At 34.2% G+C, this 17,239-nt stretch overlaps 1 protein-coding gene across 6 annotated transcripts in view; it reads right to left on the reverse strand.

Annotated features, from left to right (window-relative positions):
• MIA2 (MIA SH3 domain ER export factor 2) overlaps nt 1–17,239 on the reverse strand; it is a 91,206-nt gene that overhangs the window by 49,328 nt on the left and 24,639 nt on the right. For 3 of the 6 annotated variants that reach the window (XM_007465785.1, XM_007465784.1, XM_007465786.1), the window contains exons 2-7: nt 16,963–17,094; nt 12,730–12,751; nt 12,553–12,641; nt 3,076–3,147; nt 819–929; nt 76–147 (exon numbers count right to left, since the gene is read on the reverse strand). In XM_007465785.1, coding sequence (XP_007465847.1) covers nt 76–147; nt 819–929; nt 3,076–3,147; nt 12,553–12,641; nt 12,730–12,751; nt 16,963–17,094 — 498 coding nt within the window. Of the gene's footprint in view, nt 1–75; nt 148–818; nt 930–1,484; nt 1,512–2,597; nt 2,600–3,062; nt 3,148–12,552; nt 12,642–12,729; nt 12,752–16,962; nt 17,095–17,239 lie in introns of those variants that run through there. The other 3 variants (XM_007465783.1, XM_007465788.1, XM_007465787.1) reach the window with 3 other exon arrangements.

Raw genomic sequence — 17,239 nt, forward strand, 5'->3', positions numbered from 1 at the left:
TATTCTTTAATTATAAAAGTAATAGTAAAATGTGATTTTCAAAAGCAACAGAGCTATTAAAGTAATTCAACTTACTTCAGATACTTGTGATTTGAGGGACTTTGATTCCTCTTCTAGGGACTGTATCCTTTTTGAAATATCCACCATCTAAAAAGGCAGTATAAATCAATAAACAAGTATATACTAAACTCCTCCAGTTTTCAAGATGCCATATATATTAACTATATTATTAACCTAACACTTTTGCTCCAAAAGTGAGGGTTCAAATTAAGAAACATTCTCAGCCATATGCTTAAAGGGATTTCATACAAAAGTTACATAACAACAGTATTTCAACTCATCTTTAATATTTCATAACACTTAAGTTATACAGGCACAAAAGAAGTCCACTAGCATCATATCTGACTAAATAATCTCACACACATCAAGATAATCCTTAAGACAGATTTTAAAATAGAAAGACAAATAAAGGATAGTTAAAGTTCTTAATACAAGTTTTGAGTAATTTTAAAAAATCCACTATGTATGTGACTGTTCAACTTAAATTATTTGTGTGAGCTACTTCCATAGTTCAAATAGAAAATTTCTATAAGAATATGAAAGAAATGTAACATAATAATGGTAACCTTTAACAAATGAAAAGAGCTAGTGGATCTGGAAATTTTTATTCTCCACTTTACAGCCTTCTGTATTCTTTGGATTTCTTTTTCTTTTTTTTTTTTTTACAGTGCATGTAATACTTTAACCAATATCATATCATTTTTTTTAACTCAATAACTTTCTTTTTCCTACAGTTTCCTCAAACACAAAAATCTTACCAATTCATCTTGTTCCGAATGTTTAGATTTCTCTTCTTTTAACTCTTTTTCTAGAATGAGTATTTCATCCTCAAGTTCAGATGTGGACCTAGTCAGCTTTTCACAGACTGCCTAAAAGAGGAAGCCAACTTTATAAGACTGACATGGGAATTTTTGGTCAAGATAAATCAGATGAGTGTAATCAAATACATACTACAAGTTAAATAAGTCTAGTTTATATATTTGTTCATTTTTATAACACCGAAATAACAGCAATACTAGCAGGTATCGCAAACTTTTTCTATAAAGAGACAGAAAGTAAATATTTCAGGCTTGAAGGCCACATAGTTTCTGTCCCAGCTATTCAAGTGATATGCATATGTAGTGAGAAAGCAAAGGCTATATGTAAATGAATGAGCATGGCTGTGTTTCAATAAAATTTTATTTACAATAACAGGTGGAGAGCTCAGAGTGTAGTTTGCCAACTTCTGCTCTAAAGCATTGTAAAAGAAACCATAAGAAAAAAACCAAATTTAATATAAATATATAAAATAAAAAATAAATTCAAAAAACAATCAAGATAATATTCTATACTGAATTAAGATATATTTTCTGTGACCTTTTTAATTTAAAATGATTAATTGTTGGATTATTCCAATTGGATTTTAAATACTGTAATAAACATACCTCTGATATTTGTGATCCTTCAACAAACTTGTTAAAAAAAACCAAAAGAATCAAAGAATTTAATGCAGGCCAAAATAAAAGCAGCACAAGTACATACTATATCATACTGGTTAAAAAACTCATTTACATATATATATATTTTCCCAAATTTGACTATCTGATTATATGAATTCTCTGACTTGAATCAAAATTACCCTATTGTTTTGATTTTATCTATAGATTCAAACATCAATTTTTATAATTATATCACATTATAGTTTATATTCAACTATGTTTATCAATCTTGAAAATAAACACTATATATTTTTAAAAATTACTAAAATTAGAGGAAAACTTCCAAAATATTCATTATAAAGTAAAAATTTAGCTAATTTTATGGCTAGATTACATAAATTCAATGCCTGAGAATAAATTGGTGTGTTTTATTTTATCGACAACATCACAAAGCTTAAATATTTTTGCTCTCCAGTTTTTGCTGTTTTGTCAGCATGCTAAATTCCTTATAAAATTCTCTTTTAATCAATCTAATAAATTACTACCATAACAGCAGTTAAAACAGAGGGTCAACAAAAAAAATACAACAATTTCAACAAGTTCTTAAGACTATTAATAGGTAAGAAATGAAGAAAGAAAAGGTTAAGAAATTAATTTCATTTGGAATTCAATTTATAATTTCCTTTGGACTCTACTAAGAAATTCTGATTCATGATATATATGCTTTCTGATGATTACAGACATCAGTGATTGAGAACTGCCAAGCTGAACTGACTGAACTCGTACAACAAAGGTACAAAGTCCATTGTTTTCTACTTTAATATTAGTATGATTTTTACAACATTTCCATCTCTAAAGAAATTGCTATTACTTACCCTAATCTGTCGTAGCTTAGCTAAATGACAAATTATCACAGTTTCCTTCCTTACTATTACCTAAATCATGCCTCAGTCAGGAGAGCTGACTCTTTATCTCTTCCAAACTCCACATTCAGTGGCATCATGTTGGTACCTTGAAATTGGTCAAGGTGGGAGTATTTACACAACAGAACCCAGCAAATGCTACAAACAAAGGCTCCTGCTTTTTAAAGAGCCAGTTGTTAAACATTTACCAGCACACCACTATGTATAACATAAATCTTTAATCTAATTCTAGTCAGCTCCTAATACATTAGTATGAGGTAAAGGCAAGTACTGCCTCAACTTACATAATTTTTCATTGCCAACTATTCCTAAATTTATGAAAATAAATCCTATTTTTCCTTCCTAGAGCAAACTGAGTCAAAAAAGAAATGGTTACCTTAATACACTTCCCAGGAATGAAAAATAAAGAGCTTTTATACAGCTCTAGATTACATTGAACTGAATATGCTTCACTCAAAACAAGTTATCAACAAGAGCTCAAATTTTTAAAATACCTTATGCTACTTACTAATATTCTGTTTCCTATATTTAACTTCTTAAGTTTCAACATCTAGAGATACTCTTTCACATTTCCTTTGAAATGTGAGTTTTCAGAAGATACATGACTTTCAAAATTTACGTTATTTAGTAAGAATCTTTCCCCTAACTTTTATAATTATACTATTTGTTTTTACCTCCAAACTTTGTGCTTCTGTTGACTCCTTCTCAAAGCTGGCATCCTTTAAAGATGACTCTAAGCCTTCATACTGAAAGAAAGCAACACAGTAAGTAAAAGGGCCATAAATTTTATTCCAAACTAAACCTGCCCTATGACTCACCAATTCCATGAGAAGGAAGAGTAAATCCTCACTGCAGAAAGATAACATTGCCCACAGTTTCAAATTTACCACTATAATTTCTGTTATAATATTACTGATACTCAACATAAAATAATCTGGCATTCAAGAAAACAAGATCTGACTGAGAACCAAGAGAAAAAAATGAGCAAGAGAGCAGACTCTTGGAGGATTCAGGTAATACAGTTCTCCTTCAGACATTAAAATAAGTAAGCTTGATATGTAAGAGGAACCAAAATAATTAAACCAGAAAAAAAAAGAACTACAAAAAGAGCCACACAAACTTTAGAACTGAAAAAGGAAATAAATGAAATTAAGATGGTTTAAAAGATGATTAGATGCAGATGAAGACAATTAGTAAAATGGAAGCTAGATTAGAAGAAAACATCTAGACTGAAGTGTGAACAAAGAGATAAGAAACCCAGAAAAGAACATAAGAGAGACATGGGATATAGTAAAAAACTAAAATACAAGTATTTAAAATTACAGGAAGAGGAAAAAAAAGAAAGCAATAAGAATATTTGAAAAGGTTATGATCAAGAGTGTTACAAAACTAAAGAAAGACATTAAGCCACAGATTCTAGAACATCATGAAGCCCAGGGATGATAAATAGAAGAAACCACATCTAGACAACTAGTAACGCTGCTGAAAATCAAAGATAAAGAGAAAATCATAAAAGTAGTCAGATAGTTTCTTATAAAGTTATACAATACCTGCCCTATGACCTACCAATTCTAATACTAGATATTTACAAAAGAGAAATGAAAATATATACCCCCACACACATACACAAAAAGATAGAATGATCATAGCAACTTTATTCATAATAGCCAAAAGCTAGAAATAACCATATTAAGTGGTAAATGGATAAAAAAAATTGTGATATGTTGATGTAATGCAAATTTACTTGCAAGTTAAAATAAAAAAACTAATATATGCAACAACATAGTGAATCTCAAAAATACAATGCTAACTGAAAAAAGGCAGAAACAAAAGAGTATGATTTCATTTATACAAACTCTGAAACAGACAAAAACTAATTTATGGTGATAGAAATAAAAACAGTGGTTGCTGGCAGGGGTAGGGGACTGAATGAAAATGAGCACACGGGAAATATAAGGGTGATAGAAATGTTTTATGTATTGATTGGAGTGGTAGCTTCATGGGTGAATATACCTGTCGAAATTCAAAGAACTGCATATTTAAGAATGTCATTTTTATTATATGAAAATTATACCTCAATTTTTAAAATTGAAAGAGAAAAAATACAAAACAAGATCACCAAATTGCAATAAAACTTATAGATGACTTTGACCCACAAACAACATGCCAAGGGAAAAAATCAGTAAAATGAGATGTCCAAAGTGCTTAAAGAAAATAACTGCAACTGCCAACTTAGACTTCTATAAAGAGCATTATACAAAATGGAGAAATAAAGACATCATCAGACAAACAAAAACTAAGAGAATTTATCAACAGTATACTCCAGAAAAGAAAAGACCAGGAAGTTTCTCTATCCTTCAGGAGGAAGGAAAATCATCCCAGATAGAAGGTGGAAAGGAAAGAAAGAATAAAGAACAATGGAAAGAATAAATGTGTGGATAAATCCAAATGAATCTTGACTGTTTCAAAGAATAATAAAATGATTTGGAGGTTTATATAAATATAAAGTCAAAATATAGTGCAACAGGGCTTCTCTGGTGGCGCAGTGGTTAAGAGTCTGCCTGCCAATGCAGGGGACATGGGTTCGAGCCCTGATCTGGGAAGATCCCACATGCCACGGAGCACCTAAGCCCGTGTGCCACAACTACTGAGCCTGCGCTCTACAGCCCGCGAGCCACAACTACTGAAGCCCATGTGACTAGAGCCCATGCTCCACAACAAGAGAAGCCACCACAATGAGAAGACCGCCCACTACAATGAAGAGTAGCCCACACTTGCCAAAACCAGAGAAAGCCCACGTGCAGCAACAAAGACACAACGCAGCCAAAAATAAAAATAAATTAAATAAATTAATAATGAGAAGAAAAATACACATATATATACTGCAACAGCACTTAAATAAAAGGGGGCAAGTGGAATTAAAGCATTCTAAGATCTTTGCATTATCCAGTAAGTAGCAACATCACAAATTTATATTAGAATTTAATAAATTAAGGATACATGTTGCAATCTCTAAGGTAACCATTAAAAAAATAAAATCTATAACAAATGCATTGATGTAGAAAATATTGAATTAATAAATGACTATTTCAATCCAGAAGAAAACAAGAGGAGAGAAAAAGCCACATGGGACAGGTGGGTCAAATAGAAAATAAACAGTTAAGATGGTAGGTTTGACCCCTGATAAATTAGAAATTACATTAAATGCAAATGAACTAAATAATCTAATTAAAAGATATTTTTAGACTGATTAAAAAAAGCAAAACCCATCTGTAGGCTGTTTCCAAAAGAGACAGCTTAAACAAAAGTATATAATAAGGTTGAAAGTAAAATAATGGGAAAAGATCTACTACGCAAATGATCATCAAGTGAAAATTGGGATTGTTACACTGTATATCAGACAAAGTCAATTACTACAAATACAAAACAAAAAGACAACCTTCAGAATGTGAGAAAATATCTGCAAACAAAGCAACCAACAAGGGATTAATCTCCAAAATATACAAACAGCTCATGTAGTTCAATTATCAAAAAAAAACAAATAATCCAATCAAAAATTGGGCAGAAGATCTAAATAGACATTTCTCAAAAAACAGACATGCAGATGGCCAAAAAGCACATGAAAAGATTCTCAACATCACTAAATATCAGAGAAATGCAAATCAAAAATGCAATGAGGTATCACCTCACACCGGTCAGAATGGCCACCATCAAAAAATCTACAAACAATAAATGCTGGAGAGGGTGTGGAGAAAAGGGAACCCTCTACACTGTTGGTGGGAATATAAATTGGTACAGCCACTATGGAGAACAGTATGGACGTTCTTTATAAAACTAAAAATAGAACTACGATATGACCTAGCAATCTTGCTCCTAGGCATGTACCCGGAGAAAACCATAATTCAAAAAGATACATGCACCCCAATGTTCATTGCAGCACTATTTACAATACAATAGCCAGGACATGGAAGTAACCTAAATGTCCATCAACAGAGGAATGGATAAAGAAGATGTGGTACATATATACAATGGAATATTACTCAGCCATTAAAAAGAATGAAATAATGCCATTTGCAGCAACATGGACGGACCTAGAGATTGTCATACTGAGTGAGGTATGTCAGACACAGACAAATATCATGTGATATTGCTTATATGTGGAATCTATAAAAAGGGGTACAGGGGCTTCCCTGGTGGCACAGTGGTTCAGAGTCCGCCTGCTGATGCAGGGGACATGGGTTCATGCCCCGGTCCAAGAGGATCCCACATGCCACAGAGCGGCTGGGCCCATGAGCCATGGCCACTGGGCCTGCGCGTCCGGAGCCTATGCTCCGCAACGGGAGAGGCCACTACAGTGAGAGGCTCGCGTACCGCAAAAAAAAAAAAAAAAGGGTACAAATGAACTTATTTACAAAACAGAAGTAGAGTCACAGATATAGAAAACAAACTTATGGTTACCAGGGGATAAGGAGAAGGAGGGATAAATTGGAGACTGGGGTTGACATATACACACTACTATATATAATACAGATAACTAGTAAGAACCTGCTGTATAGGACAGGGAACTCTACTCAATACTCTGTAATGGCCTATATGGGAAAAGAATCTAAAAAAGAGTGGATATATGTATATGTATAACTGATTCACTTTGGTGTACACCTGAAACTAACATTACATTGTAATAAATCAAATATACTCCAATAAAAAATTTTTAAAAAAAGAATTACTACAAATAAAACAGGGGTATTCATAATGATAGAACGGTCAATCTAAGAAAATAAATAATTTTAAATCTATACGCAACTAACATAGCCTCAATATACATAAAAATAATAAAACTAAGAGAAAAATGAATCTACAATATTAATGGGAAATTTTAACATATTTCTCTCAATAACCAATAGACGATATGAATAAATAATTAACAAGTGACAATTTTTATATTTATATACCAATAAACTAGTATATAAAATGCTATGGTATTGACACAAGGATAATAATATGTATATATGTATATTGTATATGAAACATTTACCAAAATCAATCTTATGCAAAGCCAGAAATTAAGTATCAACAAATAAAGGAGTGAAATCATAAAAGGATATTCTCTGAATTAAATATAATTAGGTAGAATTAGGCTAAAACTTAATAACAAATAAACTATTGGGAAATCCCCATATGTTAGGAAAGTAATAAATATCCTAACAAAGAAAATATCACAATAAAATTTTTTAAATATTTTACACTGAATGATCAGGAAACCATGACATATCAAAACTAACAAGATGCTTTAATAAAAGCCAAACTTGCCAAGTAAATTATAACTTTAATGCAGAAATTATAAAAGAAGGCTAAAAACTCAATGATTTTAGTATCCATCCCAAGAAGTGATAGAAAAGAAAAGCAAGTAAACCAAAGAAAAGTTAAAAATGAAGTAATAAAGATAGTAATGAATTAGAAAGCAAATAAAGTAGAAAGAATCAACTAAGCCAAAAGATTGTTCTTTGGAAACACTAAAAAAGTTGATAAACCACTGTCAAGGATAAGGTGACAGAGAGAGAAAGACGGACAATCAACCTAATGTCAGAAATAAAAGAGCAGACCTCTCTGAAGGTACCATAAATGTTTAGAAAATAACAAGAGAATAAACACTATACCAGCAATGAGCAAATAAAAGATATTTTTTTAATTCCATTTGCAGTAACATCAAAAAGAAAAAATACTTAGAAATAAATTCAGCAAAAGAAGTGTAAACCTAATACTCTGCGAACTACAAAATATTACAGAAATAAAGAAGACCTAAATAAATGGAAAGGCATCCCATATTCATGGATCAGAAGACATAATACTGCTAAGATGGCAATAACCCCAAACTGATCTACTGATTCAACATAAGCCCCATCAAAATCCCAGCTAATTTATTTGCAGAAATTGCAAGCTGATCCTAAAATTCATAGAAAATGCAAAAGGCTCAGAATGATCTTGAAAAGTTGGAGGACTTATACTTCCCAATTTCAAACCTTACTGCAAAGCTACACGAATCAAGACAGTGGTCAACTGATTTTCAACAAGGATGCCACAACAATTCAATGGGGAAAGATTAGTCATTTCAACAACAGTGCTAAGACAACTGGATATCCACATGCCAAAAATAAAGCTGGACCCCTACCTAACACAATATACAAAAATTAATTCAAAATAGATCAAAGATCTAAACATAAGAGCTAATCACATAAAACTTTTAGAAGGAAACACAGATGTAAATCTTTGTGACCTTGTTTTAAGCAACAGTTTCTTAGAAATGACACCAAAAGCATAACCAACAAAAGAAAAAAAAGATAAACTGAGCATCACCAAAATTAAAAATTCTATGCTTCAAAGATACCACCAAGAAAGTGAGGACAACATGCCACAGAATAAGAGAAAATATTTGCAAATTACATATCTGATAAGGGGCTCATATCTATAATATATAAAGTTAGAACTCAATAACAAAGACAAATAACCCTATTTAAAAATAGGCAAAGGAGGCTTCCCTGGTGGCACAGTGGTTAAGAATCCGCCTGCCAATGCAGTGGACACGGGTTTGAGCTCTGGGCTGGGAAGATCCCATATGCCACGGAGCAACTAAGCCCATGTGCCACAAATACTGAGCCTGCACTCTAGAGCCCACAAGCCACAACTACGGAGGCCGCATGCCACAACTACTGAAGTCCGCACGCCTAGAGCCTGCGCTCTGCAACAAAGAGAAGCCACTGCAATGAGAAGCCTGCACACCGCAATGAAGAGTAGCCCCCGTGCACCGCAACTACAGAAAGCCTGTGCACAGCAACAAAGACCCAACGCAGCCAAAAATTAATTAATTAATTTTTAAAAATTAAAAATAAAAATAGGCAAAGGAACTGAGTAGACATTTCTCCAAAGAAAATATATAAATGCCAATAAGCAAATGAAAAAATGTTCAACATCACTAGCCATCAGGGAAACGCAAATTAAAACCTCACTGACACAACACTGTAAACCAACTATACTTCAATAAAATCAAAAAACAAAAAAACAAAAAACACCTCATTGAGACAACACTTCACATCAACTAGGATGGCTATAATCAAAAAGACATAATAACAAGTGCTGGGAGGGAATTCCTGGGGGGTCCAGTGGTTAGGACTCCACGCTTCCACTGCAGGGGGCACGGGTTCGATCCCTGGTTGGGGAACTAAGGTCTCGCATGCTGCATAGCGTGGCCAAAAAAAAAACAAGTGTTGGGAAAGATGTGGAGAAAATGCAACATTCACAAACTGCTGGTGGAAATATAAATTAGCACAGCCACTGTGAAACACAATCTCGCAGTTCTTCAAAAAGTTAAATATAGATCCAGCAATTCTACTCCTAGGTATATACCTCAAAGAATTTAAAACATATATCCACACAAAAACTTGTACAAGAATGTCCACAAACAGCATCATTTATAATAGCCAGAAAGTACAATAACCCAAATGTCCACCACCTGAAAAATGGATATATCAGTTGTGGTAGGGAATATTATTTGGCAAAAAAAGATATTAAGTATTGATACATAGTACAACATGGATGAATCTTGAAAACATTATGCTAGGCTTAAAAAGCTAGTCACAAGGAAGCACATGTATCATTCCATTTATGTAAAACTGAATCTAGAGTAGGCAAGTTTATAGAGACAGAAAGTAGATAAGCTGTCTAGGGCTTACGAGTACAGGAGATTGGGTGAAGGGTGACAGCTAAAGAGGTACAGGGTTTCTATGGGGTGTAAAAAATATGTTTGAAAATATTTTGTGGTGGACATACAACTCTGTGAATATACTAAAAGCCATTCATTTGTACACTTTGAATAAACAGTATAATGTGAATCATACCCCCGAAAAGCTGTTAAAAAAACTATACTATTTACAATAGTTTCAAAAATCATCAGATACCAGGGAATAAATCTAAGAAAAGATGTACAAGACCTCAACACAAAAATGTATGAACAATACTGAGAGAATTTTAAAAAGACATAAATAGAGGGATATACCACAGCCCACGGATAAACACTCAACACTGTAAAAAGGTAAATTCTCTCCAAATTAATCTATATATTCAATGCAATCCCAAACTCCTAAAAGGCTATGTGTATGTGTGCATGTGTAAACTGATGAAGTGATTTAAAATTTACACGAAAAGACAAAGTGCCAAGATGGCCAAGACAATCCTGAAAAACAAACCTGGAGGTTTATATTGTCAGACATCAAGACGTGCTAGGTAGACTTTAAAAAGCATGATATTCCAATAAAGATGTTAAAAAAAAATTTAAAAATTAAAAAAAAATAAAAAGCATGGTATTTGTGCAAGGATATATTTTTTTTAAAAAACAGACCAACAGAATAGAAAATATTATAGAAACAGACTCAGATATATACAGTCACATAACTTAAGACTACGACACTACAGAACAAAAGGAAAAGATGGTCTTTTAATAAATGGTACTGGTAAATTCAATAGCCACATGAAAAATATTGAGTACTGGGCTTCCCTGGTGGCGCAGTGGTTGAGCCTGCCTGGCAATGCAGGGGACACGGGTTCGTGCCCCAGTCCAGGAAGATCCCACGTGCTGCGGAGCAGCTAGGCCTGTGAGCCGTGGCCACTGAGCCTGCGCGTCCAGAGCCTGTGCTCCGCAACAGGAGAGCCCACAACAGTGAGAGGCCCACGTACCGCAAAAAAACAAAAACAAAAAAAATATTGACTACTAACCACCAATCACACCATCACAGATTCAATTCTAGATGGATTAAAGATTGATTAATTTAGGGCTGAACTGTTTCCCCTCAGAATGTGTATGCTAAAGCCCCAGTACCTCAAAATGTGACTGTATTTGGAGACAGGCCCTTTAAAGGTCATTAAGTTAGGACTTCCCCGGAGGCGTAGTGGTTAAGAATCCACCTGCCAATTCAGGGGACACGGGTTCAAGCCCTGGTCTGGGAAGATCCCACATGCCACAGAGCAACTAAGCCCGTGTGCCACAACTACTGAGCCTGCGCTCTAGAGCCCACGAGCCACAACTACTGAGCCCACATGCTACAACTACTGAAGCCCACGCACCTAGAGGCCGTGCTCCACAACAAGAGAAGCCCCTGCAATGAGAAACCAGCGCACCGCAACGAAGAGCAGCCCCTGCTTGCCGCAACTAGAGAAAGCCCGCAGGTAGCAACAAAGACCCAACACAGCCAAATATAAATAATATTTTTAAAAAATAAAGGTTGTTAAGTTAAAATGAGCCCCTTGGATTAAGACAGGCCCTAATCCATCTTACTGGTGCCCTTACAAGAAGACATGCACCTGCACAGAGAAAAGACAATGTGAGGACAGGGCAAGAAGATGACCAGTTATGTCAAAATGATAAGCCTCAGAAGAAACTAAACCTGCCAACACCTTGATCCTGGACCTCTAGCCTCCTAAACTGTGAAAAAAAATTAATTTCTATGTAAGTCATCCAGTCTGTGGTATTGTGTTATGGCAGTCCTAGCAAACTAGTACAAAGACTAAATGAGTAAAAAAATTAAGTTTCTAAAAGATAACACAGAAGAATATCTTCATACTCTTGAGTACACAAAAAAAATTTAAGTAGGACACAAATAACAGTCATCATAAAGAAAAGACTGAAAAATTCGACTATGTTACAATTAAGAACTTATGCTTACCAAGACACCATTTGAAATAAAAAGGCAAACCACAGAGTGCAAGAAGATATTTGCAATACGTATATCTGACAAAGGACTTGTATCCAAAATATAGGGAAAAAATCCTACATATCAAAAGGAAAAAGAGAGATAAGCATACTTTTTAAAATGTGAAAAAAAAAAAGGCAACATGACAAAAAGGATATCCAAATGGCCAATAATCATGAAAAGGTGATTAACCTCATTAGTCAGGGAAATGAAAACTGAAACCACAATGAGACATCACTATGCACCTACCACAATGGTTAAAATTTAGACTGGTAATATGAAAGCCACTGAAGTCTCACACTTTGCAAACAAAGCATGAGTGATCTTCAACTTACACAGAAGTAGCTGCATTGAAAAGTATCAAGTCTTCTGTTTCTAACATGAATGTCAATATTTTCAAAAACGTCTTACCTCCTTTTGAACAACACTAAATTTTTCAAGTAGTTTACATTTTTCTTCGATCAGTGTAGAAAGTTCTGCAGCAAGCTTTTTCTCTCTTCCTAAAAACAGAGTTAATGCTATCATGTTTTTAAGTTGATTTAATTGTAAACAACAATGATGAGATCTAAAATAGAAAAAAGAGCTTACCTACATAAAGCCGGCTTCTAACCTGAAACAAATTTTTAACAAAAATTACATTAAAACACACACACATTCAAGCACATATAATTTATTTAACTTCTACTGCCAACTTAAAAACAAAAGGTTTGTTATTGCCTTAGTATAAATGTAAGTTCGCCAAAGTGTTCTATTTCCAATGAGAAAAATACATATGAAAGTCCTCCTACTGAAGAGTCACATTGTGTATTAGCATATTAAAGCCTCTGAAATAAGACTACCTTAAAGATATCTGTTTCATTTCATTTAGCCCACTGCTCCTCAAACATATTTGACCCTAAAACAAACTACTTAAGGAAGCCCCTATATCATCTCCCCAGTACTGATATCCAAAATAACAGTTTGAAAAATGTTACCATGCGGCCATGGATCTGCTGACTATAAAGTAAAAAAACTTTTTTCTTCTTTAACCTCTCTCTCAAACAATGATGGAAAAATTCCATTTATAAGGGGATCAGGTTTAGGACTAAGGTAATCTAAGTAGAGAAAACAGTGGGGACTTAAATGATCTACAGAAGATATACAGGAATAAAATTAAATAAAACAAGATTTAAAAAGTCAAGGTATAGGGTTTCCCTGGTGGTGCAGTGGTTAGGAATCTGTCTGCCAATGCAGAGGACACGGGTTCAAGCCCTGGTCTGGGAGGATCCCACATGCCACGGAGCAGCTAGGCCCGTGTGCCATGGCTGCTGAGCCTGCAATCTGGAGCCCGTGAGCCACAACTACTAAGCCCGCGAGCCACAGCTGCTGAGGCCTGCGTGCCTAGAGCCTGGGCTCCGCGGCAGGAGAGGCCACCGCAATGAGAAGCCCGCGTACCAAAGCGAAGAGTCGCCCCCACTCGCCGCAACTAGAGAAAGCCCACGCACAGCAATGAAGACCCAACGCAGCCAAAAATAAAATAAATTAATTACAAAAGAAAGTCAAGGTACAATACAGTAGGTATAGATGAGGAACAATTAGTGAAATGAAACATCAGATTCAGAAACTATCTCAAAAGGTAACAGTAAACCATTAAAAAAAAAAAGGAAAAAAAGCTAAGAGGGAAGTGAGAAGTAGAAGAGCCAACATCTTAAAAAAATAATAGTCCCAAAGAGGAAAAAAAAATGTAAAATGCAGAAGAAACTTCCCAGAATTAAAAAAGATAAAAGATTTCATATTTAAATATTCAAGAGAATTTAAAGAAATAAGAAAAAAAATCAAACCTGAACATATTATATTGAAATAAGGATATCAAATTAAAAGCCTCCATAGAGAATAGATCACTTACAAATGAATAAGAATCACATTGACACTAGACCTTTCAAAAAGTAACATTAGATGTAAAAAGACAAGGAAGTAAAAGGATAGAACTTTGGATGCAGAATGCTTGTATCAAACAAATTACCATTTCAGTGTGAAGACTTAATTCAAACATCCTCAAGCATACAAAAGGTTTGCCACACAAAGACCAACACTGAAAACAATCTAGAAAGAAGTATTCAAATATGTGAAGAATTAAATTCAGGAGCCCCTGCAAGAGATATGTCAATTATGGGTGATCAAATATCTTGGTAATATTTGTTGTTGTCTTGAGGACTGGAGAAGGGGTGGAGGAGAAAGTACAAAACAAAGAAATGGAAAAGGAAATATTTTTAGAACTAAAATTCTAGATTATACCAATATGAAAGGGGGCTGGAAAGTGAAAGAGACCAAGGGATGTGAGAGTATGCTAAATAAGGTTTTTGTTTTCTCAGAAGGAAGATTTACTTACAAATGTAGAAAAGAAACATTAAAAGTGGAACAAATTAATAAAGTATACTAGAAGAAACTGGTCCAAATACATCAGTAATCAATAATCATAATATATGTAGATACACTAAACTCAGTGAAACAACAGAGATTTTCAGATTATATAAAAGAAATTCATAAAGAACTGAATTACTTTGCTGTACACCTGAAACTAATACATTGTAAATCAACTATACTCCAACAAAATAAAAATAAAAAAAGAAATTCATACAGGACATACATTAAGTAAAAAACCACAGAAAGACTGGAAAATATAAGGATGGAAAAAGACACATGAAATATTACCAAAAAGAAAATTGGTCTGGCTATACTAACATCAGATAAGAGACTTTAAGACAAAAGCATCGGCAGAGTTATATAGGGTCCCTAGATATTGATAAAAGATTCAATCCACCAAGAAGAGATGTAGCAATTCTAAACATGTATCCACCTAACAAAATATCCTCTAAATATGTAAAGCAAGAATTGACAAAACTACAGAAAGTAACTGGTAAATCCATCATGACAGTGGAACTCAGCCAACTTCTCTTCACTCTTGAAAGATGAAGGAAACAACAAAAAAAGAGCAAGAATATGTAATACACGAACACCACAAATTAGTCAATTAGCAAGTCTGACCTAATGATGGATATAGAATGATATACATGTATCTGCTTTCAATAATAATCAGGAGCATAAAGAGCACAGAAAAAGTCTACATGTATGTAGAACTCTCATATGTAGTATGGCAGATGAATGGGAAGAAGGGAGACTATTCAATAAAAAAGCTGGGAAAAACGTTATATTGTGGGGGAAGTGGGGTGGGGAATTACACCAACTCCTCACCCCACACTAAACAAAAAATCAACTCAAGATGGATCAAGCAATTCTGTGCTAAAAGAAAACAGTTTTAATTAAGAATTTCTGGGCCTTCCCTGATGGCGCAGTGGTTGAGAGTCCACCTGCCGATGCAGGCGACACGGGTTCGTGCCCCGGTCCGGGAAGATCCCACATGCCGCGGAGCGGCTGGGCCCATGAGCCATGGCCGCTGAGACTGTGCGTCCGGAGCCTGTGCTCCGCAACGGGAGAGGCCACAACAGAGAGTGGCCCGCGTACCACACACACACACAAAAAAAGAATTTCTACTCATCAGAAAACATCTTAAGAAAAATGAAATGATGTTTCATACTGGGACATATGCAATATAGATAATCAACAAGGATATCATCAAGAATAGATAAAGAACTCCTACAAATAAAAAAGAAAACAACAAACTACTCAAAAGAAAAATGGGTATAAGACATAAATATTTCCCTGAAGAAAAAATACATATGGCCAATAAATTTACTGAGTTTTCAATCTCACTAGTGATCAAGGAATACAAATCAGAACCATGGTTAAGACACCATTCAAGTGGCAAAAATAAAGAATGTCAACAGTAACAGGTGTTGGAGATGACACAGATCAAATGGATCTCTAGGACCTCTTATATACTACTGTTGGGAGTATAAATTGGTACAGACAATTTGGAAAAGAATTTGGTATTAAGTTTTAAAAGCAGAACTTCCAATATACTATATAACACAGTAATCTCACACCTAGTATATTCCCAACAGAAACTTATAAATATACAACAGGAGACAAGTATAAGAAACTACCCAACAGCGTTATTTGTAATAGAAAAAAACCTGGAAACAACTCAAAGGCCCAAGACCATAAAATATATAAATTAATTGTAGTATATTCTTACAATATAATATTCTTAAAACAATCAAAATGGGTCAAAAATATTGATGAATCTTAGCAATATAGGATGGAGTAAAAAAGTTCCAAAACATGACATATGGCATGAGACTACAAAATTACTACACTTCTGAAGGATTTGTGTACATATGACCAAAAAAAAATTTTTTTTAAGGCATGGGAATAATTAACACAGGATCCAGAACAGGATTACCTCTAGTACAGGGAGGCAGGGGGATGAAATGAGGGAGGATCACCTAAATATAGGTGACAGTCAGTGTCTTTGACTCCAGGTTGGGTGGTATATTCACAGATGTATAGTATACTGTTAAAAATAAACACAGACCCCAAATAATAAGCAAGTAAGAAATAAAGGTAGGTTTTGTTGTACACCTGAAACTTACACAACATTGTAAATCAACTATACTCCAATAAAAAATTAAAAAAAAAAAAGAAATAGAGGTAGGGTTTTAGTATTAGTGTGGAATACTCCTACAGAGAATTTTTTTAATTTTTACACTTCAAAAAATTCCTCTAAATCCATATTCAGTTTCTAGTAGCCACACATTAACATGAGTAGCCCACATAACAATAACCTGTTTCCTTAAAACAAAAGATATGTTTCTCATATTACCTGTTCAACATGAAGACAGAACGAACATTCTCTTAGTATATAGAGCACTGGTTACTTACCGATCGAAAACTTCTCCACAAAAACAAGAGAATAGCAAAAAATCCAACAATAGTTGCACATATCACTAATTCCCATGGAAAACCATAGAAGTTAGAACCTGGTCTCATATCTTCAGGCAATGCTGCCACAACCTTCAAGACAAAGAAAATTAACCTCTTAAAAATACACTTTCGATAAAAAGTGTTGATTACAAACTGCTATACACTGAATTTTTCTGTGTCCCCCTGCAACCCCAAAATTCTTATGTTGAAACCTAATCCCCAATGTGATGGTATC

This window comes from Lipotes vexillifer, unplaced genomic scaffold (assembly GCF_000442215.2).
Source record: "Lipotes vexillifer unplaced genomic scaffold, Lipotes_vexillifer_v1.1 scaffold7, whole genome shotgun sequence".
In the NCBI taxonomy this organism is placed as follows: domain Eukaryota; kingdom Metazoa; phylum Chordata; class Mammalia; order Artiodactyla; family Lipotidae; genus Lipotes; species Lipotes vexillifer.